The 19,003-nt window shown below is 30.8% G+C and overlaps 1 protein-coding gene across 9 annotated transcripts in view; it reads left to right on the top strand.

Moving 5' to 3' along the window:
• LOC106463829 (neurocalcin homolog) overlaps positions 1–18,981 on the top strand; it is a 48,454-nt gene extending 29,473 nt beyond the window's left edge. For 6 of the 9 annotated variants that reach the window (XM_022391452.1, XM_013923908.2, XM_022391449.1 and 3 more), the window contains 3 exons: positions 2,384–2,504; positions 3,852–4,124; positions 4,659–7,087. In XM_022391452.1, coding sequence (XP_022247160.1) covers positions 2,391–2,504; positions 3,852–4,124; positions 4,659–4,856 — 585 coding nt within the window. In that variant the 5' untranslated portion in view covers positions 2,384–2,390 and the 3' untranslated portion in view covers positions 4,857–7,087. Of the gene's footprint in view, positions 1–2,383; positions 2,505–3,851; positions 4,125–4,658; positions 7,088–9,430; positions 9,885–12,903 lie in introns of those variants that run through there. The other 3 variants (XR_002611578.1, XM_022391453.1, XM_013923909.2) reach the window with 3 other exon arrangements.
• Positions 18,982–19,003: the final 22 nt, after the last annotated feature.

Raw genomic sequence — 19,003 nt, 5'->3', positions numbered from 1 at the left:
CACCAGTAGTGTGTACAACAGAATTAACAAAATATGAGTTAAGAACTGTAAGTTGACTGTCATCAGGTTCAGTCTACACCAGTAGTGTGTACAACAGAATTAACAAAATACAAATTAAGAACAGTAAGTTGGGTGTCATCAGCTTAAGGATTAAAGGTTAATTTTTAAGGCAGTTTATTTGTTGATTGTATGCAACTTGGTTAATTATGTCACTTAAGGTGAATAACTAGTGAATGAACTGAAATTATAACCTTCAAAAAATACCAGATATGTCATCTAAATCTTATTATTTGTGTGGCTGTTTTTTGGGCCAAAGCTACTACTACCATACACAACTTTAAACTTTAGAAAATCAAAATCTTGATAAAAAGAATACTCACTATAGTTTTGAGCTTTATCTAAATTTGAGGGGCTTGGAATTGCTTATTGGTTAGCATGTTGAGTTGTGGAGCTGAAATTCTGTAGGTAACATTCTGTTACTACAACAGAGAAACAAAAACAATCCTGCTTCATACTTTACAGATTGTATTGACTAAGTCCCTCCTTTCCATCACTTAAAATTTTTATTTAAATGAGGTTGAAAATCTGGTCTTTGTAGTCTTTAACATAACAACCACTGCCTGTTGATTGATTTCCTCGTTCTGTTGATTGCAGTTCTTCTAAGCTCCTTTGTGGGGTTTGTTGTATGTATATAAGACATCAAGATCATGTACTTTGTACACGTATTATAGGAGTGGTAGCCAAATCCCACATTTCAATTAGTGTGGCCTTAGAATTAGTAGGTGCTGTTGATTAGTTGTCCTCACCGTAGTCATTCATCTCAAAATTAGGAACATCTAGTGTAGATTGCCCTTGTGTAAATATTTAACAATCAGTCAGTCATATTTGATATATGTCATATAAATTTTTGTTGTTTTTAAGGTGTTTACTAAGTTGTTACACAGTATAGACATTGATAAGCATCATTTCGATGTGTGCTATACCCAAGGTGTTTACTAAGTTGTTACACAGTATAGACATTGATAAGCATCATTTCGATGTGTGCTATACCTAAGGTGTTTACTAAGTTGTTACACTGTATGGACATTGATAAGCATCATTTCGATGTATGCTATACCTAAGGTGTTTACTAAGTTGTTACACAGTATAGACATTGATAAGCATCATTTCGATGTATGCTCTACCTAAGGTATTTTAGAGGGCCTAAATGTTTTCACCTGTCTTCCATTATTTTATATTAGAAAGGAATGTTTATCTTGCTGTTTAATAGAATTCACTAATCTAGCTACCTTTATGTATTGATGTTGCTGTTCTCAAGTAATCTGTTTACTACAGAAAATGTTTCATCTTTACTTTAGTTAATTGGAATTGCTGTTTAAAGTTTTTGGCTTCATTACTTGCATTAATTGTAAAACAAATCTTGTTTCTAAAATATACATTAAACACTGTAGTCTCTGTGTAGATACACTGTAAGAAATCTCATAGTCAAAGTGTATATTAAATGTAGATTTGTTGTTCATATCATTAATATTAACTTCCAATCACAGCAAGCTATGTACATAGAGTAAAACTAAAAATCAATCTGGCAATGAGTATAGCTAATCAAGTAAATTCAATGACGAGGAATCCACTTTGAGACTAATAATGGTTGGAGACGGCTTGAATGGGTAATGAAGAAAAACTTTAATATAACCCGATGATGACAAAACCTTGTCGAAACATAGTACATTTGCTGTTATGTTAAACTTATATTAAAGTTTTTCTTCATTACCCATTCAAGCCGTCTCCAACCATTATTAATTAAGTAAATGTTTCTTCAATGTTTAATTATCAAGATTATAATGAATTGTCTTATCAGTTGGGGTACCCTTGCTGCTAATAATATTTGTGGCTGTAATCCTAATAATATCTCGTGAGGTTTGGCAAACATTTGTATTAAGTTAACAGTGTAAAACAATCTTCATAATAAAATTATAATAGTAAACAATAAACCAGAGTAAAAAGGAATGACATAGCATTGACAGTATTGTTAATGAAAGTAACAATAAATAATATAGTATATATTACCTAAAGGAACACAGAAATACCAGATGTGTGCTTCTACTGTTGTATAGTAAAATTGTTTGAAAATTTGAACTCAGTATAACATTATCTCTATTCCTACTTATTGTATCTTTTGACTAATGGAATGTAGAACCAATGGTGGTAAGTACTATTATTTTAAACAATACCCCCAAATCTCTAGCAAGAATATTGTTTAATTTTCCACAGAAATTAATAAATTTTATGCTTAAAATGCACAATGAGAAAACTTGATTATGAAAAACATTGTAACGTCAAATTTGAAAGTGTGTATAGATTGAACAGCGTATTCTCTGTGTAGATAAGACATGGGTTGTTCTGCTAGCAAGAACACTGATATAACAAACGAAGATTTGGAGTTTCTTAAAAAACGCACTGGGTATGATGAGAAGACAATTAAAGAATTGTATGAAGGATTTAAGGTGAGTTTCGTAGCTTAATGTAGCATCATATTAATGTGTACTTGTAAACTCCACTTGAAATTCTAACTGCCCAAGAGCACTTTTACACATGCTTCCCAAAGTCTTACTTACAGAGAGATAAGGCTTAGACAGTACTACTCTTTGAAACAAGCAAGATAAGTGTCTACTTGGGACCTCACACTTTTGTGGAAAAATGTATTTAGAATTTAATCATATTCGTTATTTTTATTTTTTAAAAAACTGAACAAAAATCGGTGATGTTTAATATCATTGATAACAGTTATGCACTTAATTTGAGCTTTAATTTAACTTAGGGGTGAATCGTACTCAACATCCTTTGAGCTTGTGTCTTATTAATGGACTGTTGTGAACTAATTATCTGTTGCATAGAGGCCAAACTTGCTTGATTTGTTGTCCCTGAAGTCGCGTTCCCCGACAGGGCCAGGATTTTGGGACATTGCGTAGAATGCATTCAGAGTTGATTCAAATAAGCTCATTTGTACATTCATGATGTTTATATTTGTTACTCCAAAAGAAAGCTGTAATCAAACAATATATGGAAGCATCTGTTACACTACGTGCAGCAGATCAAAGATAACTGGATAAAATGTGGTTGCTGTAGTAGTGCAAGTAAAAAGAATGTAGCTCTGAAAGTATGAATATTTGGATAAAATGTGCATAAGTGAAAACAAAGTTTCGTTAGGCTTAACAAATACAATGAAAATCATATTTGACTGAAAATATTTTAATCTCATTACCTTTTGTTAATTCATTACGTATTTCGAACTAGTATTATTTGAAAAGTAGCATCAAATATATTTTCCATTTTTGTTAAGTCTGAGAAAGTTGTAATTGTGTACAAACCCATTGAAATCTAGTTTTAAAGAAATATTATTGTGTTAAGCTTTTAGCTACAACTGAATTTGTGTGAGAGAATAACAAAAGTACACCAAAGTAAGAATTGTCAATTTATATTTGGTATATTTAAGGATTTAGGCATTACTTTTAAAGATGCAAATATTGTTGAATATGTTAAAGAAATGATTACTTTGTCGATATTTCACCTACAGTAGAATTGAACTTGCTTGGAATACATTCATAAGTGTTTAAGACATCATACAAAGTTTGTAAAAATCACTTGAAGAAAGAGATATCAGTCACAGTTTTCTTTGACAAACCTAAAACTGTTACCTGAATGTAATTCCTTTCAAAAACTAAATATGTTGTAATTGTATAATATTTGTTTTGTCATATTTTGATTGTTTAACCTCTGTTTAACCCCTCATTTTGCTTGAAAACTTGTTGTTTTTTTGTTACAATTAATCTTGTTTGTTGTTTTTGTATTAGCAAGACTGTCCAGATAGAAAACTATCAAAAGAAAAATTTGTGGAAATGTATAAAATGTTCTTCAGCTCTGGAAACCCGGAGAAGTTTTGTGAAAATGTTTTCCGTACGTTTGATGTGGACAAAAATGACCACATTGACTTCAAGGAGTTTCTCTTAGCAATAGGCATTACTTCAAGAGGGTCCTCAGAAGAGAAGCTTAAGTGGGCTTTTAGAATGTATGATATCAATGGAGATGGGCTTATTGAAAAGGAAGAGATGACTAAAATTGTTCAGGTTTGTTTCAAGAGTTTGGAAATTGGTGTATGTGAGCATTGGAGAAATTTTATCTGTGTGAATTTAAAACTTCAATTGTTTTAAATGTTTTAGGGAAAGATATAAGACTGTGTAAGGGTTGCTACACACTTCAATTTAAAAAACAATCACTTTTATAGGAAACTGAAACTGTAGAAATATTGAATTTTTTTTTTCCAGGACAGTGAGAAAAATGTGACTTTTTTTCCAATTTTTTTCTCTTAAATAAGTTTTTGATGTTGAGTCTGAATGTAAAGTCAGTTTGTAATGACAGCACTATGCCTACACAAAATAATCTTAACCATAGTACTATCACTTAATACATCTAACATATTAAAGTAGAATACGAGATTTGTTAGAAAATGGTGAGTTAAGACTATTCACCAAACTGTTGTTAAAAACAACTTTAAATTAACCACGTATACAACTTCTGTTCTAATACATTTGAATGTGAACCATAACAAGATATTTTACATAACGAGAAAATAGAACCCAGTTTGTTTTCTTGTTTATTAGGCACTGTACGAGATGCTAGGTCAAGGTTTGGAAGATATGCCAGTAGACACCCCCCAAGAAAGAACAGCCTTAATCTTTGAAAAGATGGACTCTAATCATGACAGCCGTCTATCTCTAGAAGAGTTTTTGAATGGCTGTACAGAAGATCCCAAGTTGGGGAGGTTTTTGAGTGTTATTGGCGAAGAACAAAGAAATTAGACAAGAACAACATATTTTTGTTAGAATTGTTTACAGAATACATTATCTGTTAACTATTATATCCAACTAACATTGCTTGTGTTTTAAAGAATTCAGTGGTTTTTACAAAACTAAGAATTTAACTTGTATTTGTTTAAGCCATTTTTAATTTTTTGTTATACAATAACCAGTAAAAAACAAAAAAATATACTAGAAATGTGTCTAACAAAGAGCAGACATTTGTGAAAAACTAATTATTTACTGACATTTGAGCAATAGTATAACTTATTGTGACATCTTGTGAGTACAATAATTTATTTTTTGTACTAAAATTTACTTAAACCTGATTACACCTTGTAGGTCTTAAAACAAACAAATACTTAGAAGTCTGTCAGGTACGAGTTAACTGAAAATTGTGAATGAGCTATGATTTTAACTGTTATAGGTTAAATGCCTCATGTTAACTTAGTAGTTTTACACTAGAAAAGGGAACTGCAAAGTATTAATTTAATGTCGTAGCCTGATGTCTTGACACTTGTTCTGAATCAACAACAAAAGTAGAAAGGATTTTCATTTCTCTAATAAAGTAATTGAAAGAAACATCTAAAATTGTAGTATGAAAGTTAGTGTTGCACCTAGTTTTACTTGAGAGGTCACAAGAACAAGAAAAAAGGAAATTACACGTACAAAGATAACATCCAGTGTATCTATTTCAGTGCTTGTTAATATTTATATCATTCATTTTTATAGAGACAACTAAAATAATACTAGACAATAAAAAAAAATATTATTTTTACAATAATGATAAATAATAGTAATTAGTGGTGAAGTATTGCTAGATAAGTTAAGCCTAATAGGTTGATTTTATGTCTGTGATGAGCATAGTCTTGGCCCTGCTATGCTTTCAGGACAACTTTAACCATAATTGATTGGCTGCAACAGTTAAACTTGAATCACCAGAAAAATCTAAGTGCGTGAGGAGATGTGATCACAGCCTTTTTGTGTTGTCTATTAATGGAATTAATGTATCAGGTGCTAGTTAATGAATCAGATTTCACACTTAAAATTTAAAACTGGTTTTAAGCTCATACTAAATTTATTAACCTTTGTGTTTCATAGGCTTATCAAGTGTTACCCAATTATTTTTGTTATACACATATAATTTTTGTTGGTGTGATACAACAATATAATGTCGTGTATTCATAAAGTGAATATATCTTTCTGGTTGTTTTTGTAATTTTCTGTGTAAGTCCAGGTTTGCATATTATATCATGGAATGGACTTATTTTCTATCTCAGTCTAAGTTTATTTTTCATTTAAGTCTAGGTTGGTTAATTTTCTTTTTTATCATAATTTGTACACGTCCTTAATGTACTGTTACTGTCAATAATAGTAATAATATATATACACGTATTATCACATTTTTTCACACCTTATTATGTATAATAGTGTTTTTTGAAAAGAAAACATTTTTTTAGTTTGTCTGTTAAGACCACGTTACCTGACTTTTTAAATAAGGGGCCAAGAACGTGCAAGGGATCCCACGTAACATTTGTTTTGTTATTATTCATTACAAAATGTATATATGATTTCTAAAAATAACATTTTATAACTAGATTTATCTATAAAATTGTATTAGTATTAAATAATATGTCAAATAGATGGCATAAAGTTTCAGCTAGGTTAACCAACCTTGCTGAATATCTTCATCATCTACAGGTTAAACATTTTTGCTCTTTCTTTCATCTTATTCTTTCCTTACTATCTTCAGACATTTTTCTACAAAATTATCTGTAGATTGTCTCAGAGACCTTACAATTTTTGTTAAAGTATAGAGTTGGAAATAGTTCCTCTGTTGTATGATTTTGATTCATAAATGAGCCTGAAATTTATTACCAGTGAAACATCATGTGATATTATTAATTGTTGTAACTTACATAAATTACTTGTTGTGCTTATCAGACATATAACATTTATAGTGATTTACAGTTCAGACTAAATCCTAACAAACACTTCACGTTTCATTATGACTGTTGTTTAAGAATATCAGTATTGTGTTCCTTAGGTTTTTTTTTCAGCATTGAAGCTTGTGAATGTGTTTGACTCTACAATTGGTATAATTGTTTTTGAATCTCGTTTTCTTGAGTCTTTATTTGTACATTCCAGCTTGTAATTGTTTCTGTATTGAGAAGCTTTATACTAATTGATCACATGAACATGTCTAATCCAAAATAAAGCTTATTTTTTGTACACGCATGTTGTTTCTATAAATATATATATATAGTACATACACACACACATATATTGTGAAAAGAAATGACAAAAAACTTGTTTCATAAAATACTGAAGTGATTTGGTGCCATTTTAATAGCAACATACACCATGGTGGATATGAATCAGTGGCTCCAGTCATCATCCATACTGATTAGACTTTGTCTATTGAATTCGTGCACTTGATTTGCATTTCTAGTGAGAAATTCAAACTGTATAATGTGGTTGCCATACAGTAATGAGTGCACCTTAAGGGTTAAACAAGATTTGACAAAACAACTCAAAATTTAAAAACAAGCAAAAGTGTTTTAAAATCACTGATATATTGAATTAACTACAAAAACATAAAGCAAATATGACTTTAAGTCCTGTAGAAGCTTTCAATCAATAAGTAATTTTAATTTATTTTGTAAGTTTTTTTTCACTGTTTTAAAATCCCACTGCAGTTCAAAACAAGTAGTTTATTCTGACTGTTGTGAAGTTTTTATATTGATGACTTAAAAAAACAACTGAATTTATGTAGTTATTTTAAAGAGACTGTTTTCTGCTGTAAGTATAAGCAATCACACTATTGCACCTGATTTTAATAATGTTGCCTTTTTTTTGGTAGAGAGGGAATTATCACATTAATTATATGTGAGACAAGAACAAGCATATGCAAAGAGGCTTAACTGTGTTGATGAGAACACGCGATTGAAGTTTGTCTACAAGCCAGCACAATAGTTATTTTGTATAAGTCTTTATGAGTTAATATTGGTCATTCTTTATATGTTTGTTTTGTTTGTGTGTTAAGTTTTAGATTGTAATGCCATTACAAAAAATATTTATGGAAACCATCTGTGCCTGATAAAATTCAAACACTTGTGTTATTAAACAGTTAGGTAGCTAAAACACAACTGCTATATAAAGTTTCTTATTTCTTTCTATGATGGATGATTTTTATGTTAGCTTACAATTATGACCATCATAATAGTCATAGATTTTAATAAATAAAAATATATTGAACAAATTTCATTGGATTTGAAATCTTACATTTGTTACTTGTCTTTGTAAATTATAGACCTGTATGACCATAAAGAATTTAAAATAATTCACACAAAAAAGAATTGTGAAAGAATACTATAGCTGCCCACTTATTGCTGATCTGTTAATGGGAAATTGGACACCTGAGTAAGACCAATTTAAATAGTGTTAAAATGAACAACAAACAAATCTAATAATGGTAACTGTTACAATAGACAAGTTCTGAGTTTGATTATTACAACAGCAACATTTTGACCAATACTGTTGCCTACTGTAAAAGTTGCTGTTATTCCATATTTTAATTAATTATTCAGTTCAGTATGTTCTTTACTAAATGTAAGTTCATTAAAAAAATTTTTCAGTGGATCCTCCAGTCCACAGGAATTTTACTGGCAGTCCTATCCACCACCTGGTGTGGATGTGTATATACTTATTAACGATTATTGCCATATTCTGAGTTAACTCGTTAATGTTGTGTTCAGTCATCTTAGTGTAACTTTTACTTATGCCTACATCTATGGCTGCTGCTGTAATGGATGTTTCCAAGATACTGTAAAAACTTCTTGGTTACACTTGATATGAATTAACATGTTTTTATACGAAGTGCATGTAGAACATTAATTCATGTTATGTTAATGTTGATACAGAAATTCAATAAAAACTACAAAACTGAATAAAAATATTTTCATATTAATATTATCGCTATCCAAATAAGGTTGAAAATATATAGGCAGATGTCTGCTTGTGATAACTGATAGATAAATTATAATTATAGCTCACTTGGAATGTAAATCTAGTGCCTTAAATCCTGGTAGTGAAACAAGTTAGAATATCTAAGTTGGCTGTTTCTTACTTTGTTTTCAAGTTAGTAAAACCAACAGAAAATTTATTGGAATGTTTTTTGGACTAAGAAAAGTGATTTAGGAAGACTTGAAAGTAGATGAATTAGCACTTAATCTGTTGTAACTGTTCCAATGTTTGTAATTCATTCATACCATTTTCAAGCAGTTGTAATTAACTGAAATGTATTACTTTTCAAGTAATTTAAATACAGCCATTAATAAATGATGCTTGGTAATACATGGTGTTAAAGAGCAATAACTGTGTGTTTCATTTTAGAGAACTAGTTATATGAAACACTTAATAGATACATTCTGCATTTTTTAACCATCTTTATCCAAGTAAAGTTTTCACTTGAGGTTTGTAATAAACCAATACGAGACAACTTTTAATCTTGTAAATAGTTAGATGACTGGTATTATGTATGTTTAAAACAACTCGACAGTAATTGTGTTTTTCAGAAACTTGCAAGACTACAGCTGTGCAGAATTTGATCCAAACAGTAATTTCATGAAGATTTGAAGCTGCTGAATCAAGATGGGGAAACAAAACAGCAAGTTGAAACCAGAGGTTCTTGAAGACCTTCGACAGAACACCGAATTTACTGATACAGAAATCCAAGAATGGTATAAAGGGTTCTTAAAAGACTGTCCTAGTGGAAACCTCTCAATAGAAGAATTCAAGAAAATTTATGGAAACTTTTTCCCATATGGAGATGCGTCTAAATTTGCAGAGCACGTATTTCGCACTTTTGATGCTAATGGTGATGGAACAATAGATTTTAGAGAATTTCTGTGTGCCCTCAGCGTCACATCTCGAGGAAAGTTGGAACAGAAGCTCAAATGGGCATTTAGCATGTATGATCTTGATGGAAATGGCTATATTTCCCGACAGGAAATGTTGGAAATTGTAACGGTAAGAAATTACTTTGATATAGAACATGTAACTGATAAAATGATTCTTCTCATACAAGTTTTACTGTTTTAACAACATTGGTTCTGAGGATTGGATCTTAAGACATTTATTGTCATTCTTGACTAGTTGTTAAGCGTAAAACTGGATAAGTATTCCTGTTTTTTTTCTTCATACGTGGTTAAACGGTGATTTTGAGAAGAATCCGTGAATATTTTTTTAAATATATTTAATAAGTGTGATATATATTTTTTTTGTCCACTTAAGTTCATTTAATTTTTAAATCACTCTTTACTTTAGTTATTCAGAAGTCATTAGTTCATTTTATTATATGTTTCATAAACAAAATTTTACTCTGTGGAAAACAGAAGCAGAATAAAGTATTTAAATCTGAGCAGTTTTTAAAACAGAGTAAAAACCAGTCAGTAGAGCTGGACATATGATGTTAATCTGATGGAGAATGTAAAATGTTCAGTTATTAGAAGAGTATTATTTAATAACTTCAGTCCATAAATCACTTGTTTCATGGTCTTCTTTCACTACTACCTGGGTTGGTGCTATAACTCCATTATTTAGACTAATTCTTTTACTCCTAAGTTCTGTTGTTATCCCTTACTTGAGATGCTGCAGTCAAGATTCGAACTATCTTTTTAAGGAAAGAGATCTGTGTGTGTGTTTGAACAAAATTTAAAGACATTAATTTTCCCCACCATTTACACATTCACTACCAAGGGGGATTGACCCAAAACTTTCACTCAGGCCAAAGGGATTTTATTAGTGAAATGGATGCAGTCACACCTATCTGTTTATGGTGATCTGGAAATTAGAAATTGCCAAAATGGCCCAGTATAGAACTGTCAGACACATGTGGCAAATTGAAATCAGTAATTAGACCTTATAGGTCAACTTGCTAGGCAATAATTTTAATGAGGAATCTTTGAAAGAGAAAAATGGCCAAAAAAGATATTGAAGAAGATGAAATACCTGAACCCATTGGTCATGACCATGTCTATGATGTAGATTTTGAAGAAGATGTTCATCTATACTGGAAACTTCTTGGTGAGGATGAATCTTCTGATGATGACTTTGATAAAACAAAAATATCAATGATCCTGTGTGTGATATAGAAGCCATGAATATGGAAGAAGATGAGGAAGAGGGAACATGGGATGACTATTCCTCAATGCAACAAGACTTTCCCTTTACTGGAAAGGAAGGACTATTGAAAGACATTAGTTATGATGCATATTCATTGTTTGTTGATGAAACAAACGGGATATGAATGTTGAAGATATGAGCAAAGAATCTTGAAAGAAAGCTTGGAAATTTACTGACATTATTGAAATCAAGAAATTCATTGGATTATGCTTTTGAATGTGAGTAATGCAAGTAAAGAGCTCTATGGAAATATTGTAGCTTCCAGATTCGAACTTCAGCTCAGACCTTTTAATTTTCTAAATAATGGAACAATTCAAAAGGGTGATTGACTCAGGAAAATTCAATCACTCCTGGACATAGTGCAGAACAAAAATCCAAGAGATGATTCTGTATTCAGATTTTGTAAGTGACAAAACTGAATTACCATAGAAAATGTATAACAAGAAATTTGAAAATAGAAAAATAGAAGGTGGTCTTGCTCAAAAATATAGAAGAACTATCAGAAGGATTATTGAATGAAGGGCAGACCCTTTATTTAATTAACTTTTATACAAGCTATGAGCTAACTCTACCTTCCCAAGGAAGAAGACCCACATAATAGGAACAGTGAGGGCAAATAAAAAGAACCTTCTTAAAGTGCACCACTGAAGAAAGGAGAAACGGTTGCAAAAGAGGATAAGAATGGAAATGTGGTACTAAATGGAGAGAGACACATGATGTTATCAACAAAGCATGCCCCAGATATGGTAGAAATTTATAGAATGGAAACCCAAAGTTCAAATAATCATATACAAACTGAAAATAGAACTCTGTGCACCATCCACAAGTCAAGCCATTCAGCCGTTTAGAGACTGAGACAGATGCCAAAGTAAAAAGAAACCAAAAGCAACAGCATATAACAAAGGAAAGACTGGTATAGATATATCAGACCAGATGTCATCCTATGCATTGATCCTTCAAATTGGAATTTAGGAAATTCTTTTTGATTTAACTATTGTCAACAGCATATAACAAAGGAAAGACTGGTATAGATATATCAGACCAGATGTCATCCTATGCATTGATCCTTCAAATTGGAATTTAGGAAATTCTTTTTGATTTAACTATTGTCAATGCATTTTTTTGTTTACAAATCTAAGGCCAAGAAAACTATTACTATAAGGACTTTCAGAGAAGAGATAGCTAAGGATTTTATGCAAATTTGTGAAACAGGTGTATGATCAAAGCCAAATTGTAGTAACATTCATACCTTGATGGTAAAGAAAGATGGAAATAATAATAGAAATGTAAGAAGACACTGTATAGATTGCTATGAAAACCTAAAAAAAGAAGTAGGAAGAGCAGAAGCTAGGAAGAAGGTAAAAAGGGTGCCAACATGTTGCCCAAACAATTCACATATGTGCTTTGGTGATTGACATAAAAATGTGTAATAATGTTCTTGACAAAAACTAGTTTGTTAAAGTGATGTTTTCTGTTAAACAATTGTGAGGAAAAGTTTTGAGTTGAATGTTTTATCTTATTTTTATATCATTTTATTATTTATATATTTATTTTTATGAAAGTTATTTTGTATTCCCTGTGCATTTTCATTTCAATGAAAAAGGATTCTAATATCCAACTGGCTCCGCTTTCCAGAACCTGGGTAACACTAAGTGGTGGAATATATGAAATATAATAGCACAGCTACCAATAAATTAGTAATCTTTTTTAGACAAGTCGGTTAGTATAAATCTTTTAAAACTAAATTTTCATCACAGAGCCAAATAAGCTATGTCTAAATGTTTGCCTGAGGCTGGTTTCAGCAAATAATGTGTGAACTTGTAGAGCTAATTTGTACTCAACTTTGTAGTTTTGTTTTTAATAGGCCATTTACAAAATGGTTGGTTCTGTAATGAAAATGCCTGAAGATGAATCGACACCCGAGAAACGAACGGATAAGATATTTCGTCAGATGGATAAAAACATGGACGGTAGGTTGTCACTAGATGAATTTATTGAAGGAGCCAGAAGTGACCCATCAATAGTGAGGTTGTTGCAGTGTGATCCTCAGTCATCACATTGATGAGTTAATAAACAAGACTTATTCCAGAAAACAAACTGTTACTCCTGAGGCTGCCAGCAGAGGGAGCTTCTCAGAAAAGAGATCCTGTAAGAATGTTGGCTATCTCATGATAACTATGCCAAGTGATCCCTGACTCTGAAATTGTTGTATTTACAAATTGTAGTTGTTTAAATTTACACATTGATAGAATATTTGCTCTTAAACCTTACATCTTGCTGTCTTAATTTGTTTGTTCCGTAGTGATTCTAAAGTTAATATTTCGCTGTTTCTGATAAAATTTACATAGAATTAACAGATAAGAAATTCCTTACTCTTTATGTGATTATAATGAAGAGGTCTTGTTAATAATAGCTAAGCTTTCACGAGTTCAGCAAACTTGCTTTCAGTGAAACAGACATTTTTGAAAAAAAAAATTGACGTTTTACCTAAAGAAAAGGTGTCAAATAAAATTTATGAAAGCCTTTAAAGCTGAAACCATTGTGAAGAACATTTAAAAGGTGAAACTATGTGCAGGATTAACATATATGCAATATTCTCTTCAAGATAACATTTTCTACCAAGATGTTGAAAGTACCTTATATATTTCTTGATGTTACTGTATGTTTCCGCATTTTGAATGGCATCACTTAACAGCTGTCAATTTCCAGCTTACCTCGTAACTCTGAGGGGATTAGCTTCTTATTTGTTATACACATTTTAAAATATTACGGTATGTTCAGGATTAGTTTAAGGGAGTGAAGTTAGCTACCAAAATTAAATACTTATTTAGAGGTGAAATAGTATGTGAACTTTACACACATTTATCTGAGCCAGCAGATGTTCAAACTGATATTTTGTGGAATATGGTAATTTTCTGTTGCAGAGCCTTGTGAAATTCTCTGTCACTGTTTTATTACCAAGATTCTTTTCATAATTCCTGAAATATGATAACTTTATAAATAGTTTTAGCTTGGCAGCTGGTAATTAGACAACGTTTCAGTCCACATTTGTGACCATCATCGAATCGACGGGCAGGTATACAAAGGTAGAATGAATTATTGTAAAATCAACAGGCAGGTTGTCCATTTGAATAACTTTCAAAAATTTACTGCTTGCTATACTTTTTTTTTAGTAAAGTTTTTTTTTGACTCCTGGATGTCAACCTTACTCACTGAAGAAACAAGTATGATATTTTTTAAGCTGTTATTTGTAACTTGACTGTCTTTCCTACAATTCTTTTGGCAGTATTAGTGGTATACATTCTCATTATCTTCTGAATCATCTGTGGTCTCGTAGTTCTATTCATCTGATTTTAGTTTACTTTGAAGTGGTATTTCATTGTAAGCATAGTTTTAAGCTTGATTTCAGTGCTACACTAGACATTACTTGAGTTGACCATATTTAGTAAGTTAATGCTCTTTATAATATCAATCCCAAGTTATGTGGGCATTTTGTAAGTATGTCACTAGACACCAATTACATTATTTAGTGAATGAAGGCTCTTTCTAATATCAGTACTGAGTTATGTGGGCATTTTGTAAGTACAAGACAATATATATTGCTTGAGTTTGATCTTATTTAGTGAATAAATACTCCTTCTAATATCAATCCCAAGTTACGTAGGTATTTAGTAATTACTACACCAGAAACTGCTCGATAAGCTAGGTTCTCAGTTTCTGTTGGGCTATCTTATTTTTTTGCATGGTTTAATCCATGTTAAAGTCTGAAAAAGAAGCCACATCATAGATTTTATTGTGGAATCTAACATGATAAACAAATACTCAAGATTATAAAAATGTCATTTTAAATAATGACTGCCTATAAAATTTATTACATATTTTGCTTGTTGAAACCATTTATTGTTTTACCTGTGAATCTTTCAATGACTATAGGTCGTGGAGCTTTCCGAAACAACTCGTGTTTTGTGTCACTTTAATAACATACACATTTTGAAGTATTTTATGAAATTTGTTAAAAAATGCTACAGTTAAATGTTTTATTATTATTATTTTTTAACCACAATGAAGAATTTAAAAGATGTTGCAATGAACAGGCAAAACTGTGTTCAGTGCACTGGAGTTCCTAATTGATATCTGTTGTGTCATACTTCTGAGCCACTATTAAATTAGTTTTGTTTGTCATTAAGAAGGTTCAAATTGCTTGCTTATTTACAAGTTCATTATAATAATCTTTTCATTGGTAGCAGTATATGTTAAATGTCCTGATGTAGCAGAACAATGAAAATGTGAATAATGTGTTAAAGTAGATTAAGTGTTATCATTCCATTAATACATGATAATAATGACCATGTCACAATATATTTGGTCTTAAATTTAAAACTTTTTGTCAACAAGTCTTAGGGTCTCAAAGATGGTGATTTTAATGTTACATAGAGTGTAACCGAGCATCAGTACAAATTTGAAAGAATTAAGTAAGATAATTAAAAAAATAATGGCTTGTTAAATAATATATTTTATTAGGTGTGTATATTGCTCATTTCTGATGGCCCCTAGTATAAAATTTCTAACAAGGAAAGATATAAAATTATACATACAGATAAGAGAGCTTTTTTTTTTTACTACCAAAAAATGTTGTAAAATATGTCCTTAAAATGATAGAGAGGAATTTAACTTGGCTTAAAGATAATGTAGATTAAGTTTTTAGAAGATCTGTATTAATATATATATCTATTTGGTAAGTTTTCTCCAGCGAAAAATATAGGAAATTTGGTTCAGTTGTCTTTAATGGTTATGAAATTTGATGTAAAATATTTTTAAGGTCCCAATCTTTTTCGAAGCAGTGCTTGTGGTCCTAGAAAGTTAAGTTGTTTTTGATAAAAGAACATAAATGTTATAAGATCAGGTGTATGATATGATAATAACTCTTCAGAAAAGGTTCGATAATACCACAACTACGATACCTGTTAGGGCATTATTTAATTGAATGGAAAAAATAAGATTAGCTACGTAGTTTCAACCAGTAGTCACTGTTGTTCCATAGGTATGTATATGCCTCGGTCCAAATATTGAACAATCAAATGAAACGTTTATATTTCTTGATACTTTGTACTACTGTGCACATTTTTAATCATACCACATGGCATAGTATGCTACCAGTATTTAACCCTTCCCTGTATGGTGGGTACAGTATTTAACCCTTCCCGGTGTGGTAGTATTGCATAATTTCAAGTACTTGTGCATTTGGATTCATAATTCAGAAATTTAAATATATCTGAAACCCAGACACTTCAAAGATAAAGCACGATAATCACTGAATGTATTGTGTGTGATAGAGTTGTATATTATGCAACATACACGTAACCAGGATGAAACCACGCTTTACCCGAGCTTACTAGCAAAATACAATAACAGACCTAATGACACAATATACTAGGCCACTTTTTATTAAAAAAATATTTTGCAGGGTTTGTTTGTAAAATGAAAACAAAAGTGCCAAAGTAATTACTTTAACAAAATAATTTACCTTCACGTGGCATTAAGAAAATACAAAAACCTTTTACAATATTCCTAGATTATTTGAAGGCAAGTAATCACAAAACACTTCTTATGTAACAGCTAAAGTTTTAGAAATCCATATACACAGAATAAAACGAGCTCTATGCCAAACAGATTGCAAGAGAAAAAAAAACCAGTTTTAAGGTGATATATTTATGATTTTGTTAGTTTAGAAGTTTGGAGGTTACAAAACAAAAACTTAGGTCACTTAAGAATGTTATTTTTTGACACCAATTTCATAAATTCACTGTTTTCAAACTAGAAATAACAAACAAATGTATTTGAAGATAAGTTTACAATTTTGCTCCTTAAATAAATATTACAATTGTGGGTGCATACTTTATTACATTTAGCAGTTAGGATTTTTTTAAATTATTCTCCACCCAACAAATTTTAATAAAATACACACAAAACAAACCTTTTAATCCTCAATGATTTGGTTAGTCTTATTTTGCAAAGACACAAAACTGATTTTTTTTTAAACTTCGTGATGTCATTTGACCTCACGATAAACACAAGTACCAGGCTGGAAAGAATTAAGACATCAAAACTGGTAATTTTATTATTAAAAAAAAAAGAATATATTGAACCGAAGTGTAGTTCATGAAAATAAGAAATCCATATTAATAACAATGTTGAAGATCTGGAAATCAGTTTTAAGTTTAAACATTTAAATATTGCAATGTCTTTTACTTTTTTTTTTTAGAGAGAATTAAATTTGGCATTTCTAGCAAAATTTCCACTACAAGTTCTGCCCCCCAGTGGCACAACGGTGTGTCTGTGGACTTACAACGCTAGAATCCGGGTTTCGATACCCATGGTGGGCAGAGCACAGATAGCCCATTGTGTAGCTTTGTGCTTAATTACAAACAAACAAACTACAAGTTCTGTAACACTTTGTTGGCATATGTTCTTTCAGACAATGTCAGCCTAAGTTTTTGAGGTTCATAGACTTAAAGGATGTTACAATCATAACAGTTGCTTAAAAGTGTGCCTGTTAAATGAACAATTCCACATTAGGAAGAAGGAAAATAATAGTATGGATTTGTATAAAAAGTGATTCAAACAATAACTACCTCTACAGTCTGTTAACTAGCTGCATATTAAATTTGTTTGCTGAAATTGTTAAAAGCTAATATGTCAAAAATGTCACTTTAAAAGAGTTATGAAAATAAAAACGAAGATGTATATTCAGAAGTGTAATTATTTTTTTGTGGTTTAATTAGTTGTGGAAAATATCAATATGCTACTACTTATAGTGGAACATTTTTGAATATAGAAGTGTAGATGTTATGAACACCAGTAGTGCCATCTAGGTACAATACGATAAACTTTAAAATCCACTTTGCTTACACTCGTTTCTCACATGTAGAATATGAACTGGTTACTTAAAGAGATTTAAGTTTATGTTTGTCTTGTATGGCACATGTTGGCATTTCTTTGTGCATGTGTTGTTCTTTCAGTTATTGTTCAACCACTTAAAAAAGTGAGTAGCATAATGATGAATGATAGTGCCTATATAATATGATTCAAAAAATACTGGAATGATTAAGTGACAGGATTGTTAATTTACTTAATAATGTAGCATAAGTGAAAATATGCTGATCAGCCTTAATCAAACGTTGATAACCACAGTTGTCATACGAAGCTAAGCATAATGCAATCATGGAGTTTTATATAAAATTTACACTTCTTTCAGTGTGTAGTTAAGTCACAATTAAGAAACCTAATAAGCTAAGTACTATAAGGGTAAGCTTTCGTGTTCTTTAATTGTGATTTTTTTTTACCCTCTTGTATTTTCTAAGTATCACTAGGATGTATCGATATAGTTAAATAACTTGAAATATTCAGATTTTGAGTCAGTCAGAGTTGTATGATGGGCATAATGGATTGTAAACACTTCAATAGAAAACTCAACACTTGCTCATTATAGAACCAAGCATCTTCTGAAGGTATCATTTTGTAAATACACATTTAAGTAATAAGGTTTTCTGGTACACGATTTGAATTTTTTTGTGCATTTTTACTTGCACACAGTCATTAAATATTCTATTCTATTAATATGAACCTTTTTCATAAAATATATATAACTATGCTAGTTTCCACTAGAACTTTTTTTATGAAGTGTTTTTTGATCTTCTATTTCTTATTAATAGCTAATGCTGTTGACGTCTACCAAATTTTAATGTTCCAAGTAAACAGCAGATAAAAGTAAAATTATTATGTTAAGCGACTCCATTGCCTTTACCTTAAGGCAAGAAAGTGACTGTACATGTAAACCAGAATTATTGATGTTTCCAAACTTATGCAGTCTCATATGCTGTGATTTTCTGTGTACATTTTTTCACTTTCCATTATTAATAAATTTCACGTTTCAATGGTGTTTTTTGTCTGTTGTACGATACTGG

Source organism: Limulus polyphemus, unplaced genomic scaffold (genome assembly GCF_000517525.1).
Source record: "Limulus polyphemus unplaced genomic scaffold, Limulus_polyphemus-2.1.2 Scaffold1495, whole genome shotgun sequence".
Taxonomy (NCBI): Eukaryota; Metazoa; Arthropoda; class Merostomata; order Xiphosura; family Limulidae; genus Limulus; species Limulus polyphemus.
This window is presented reverse-complemented; position numbering and strand designations above follow the sequence as displayed.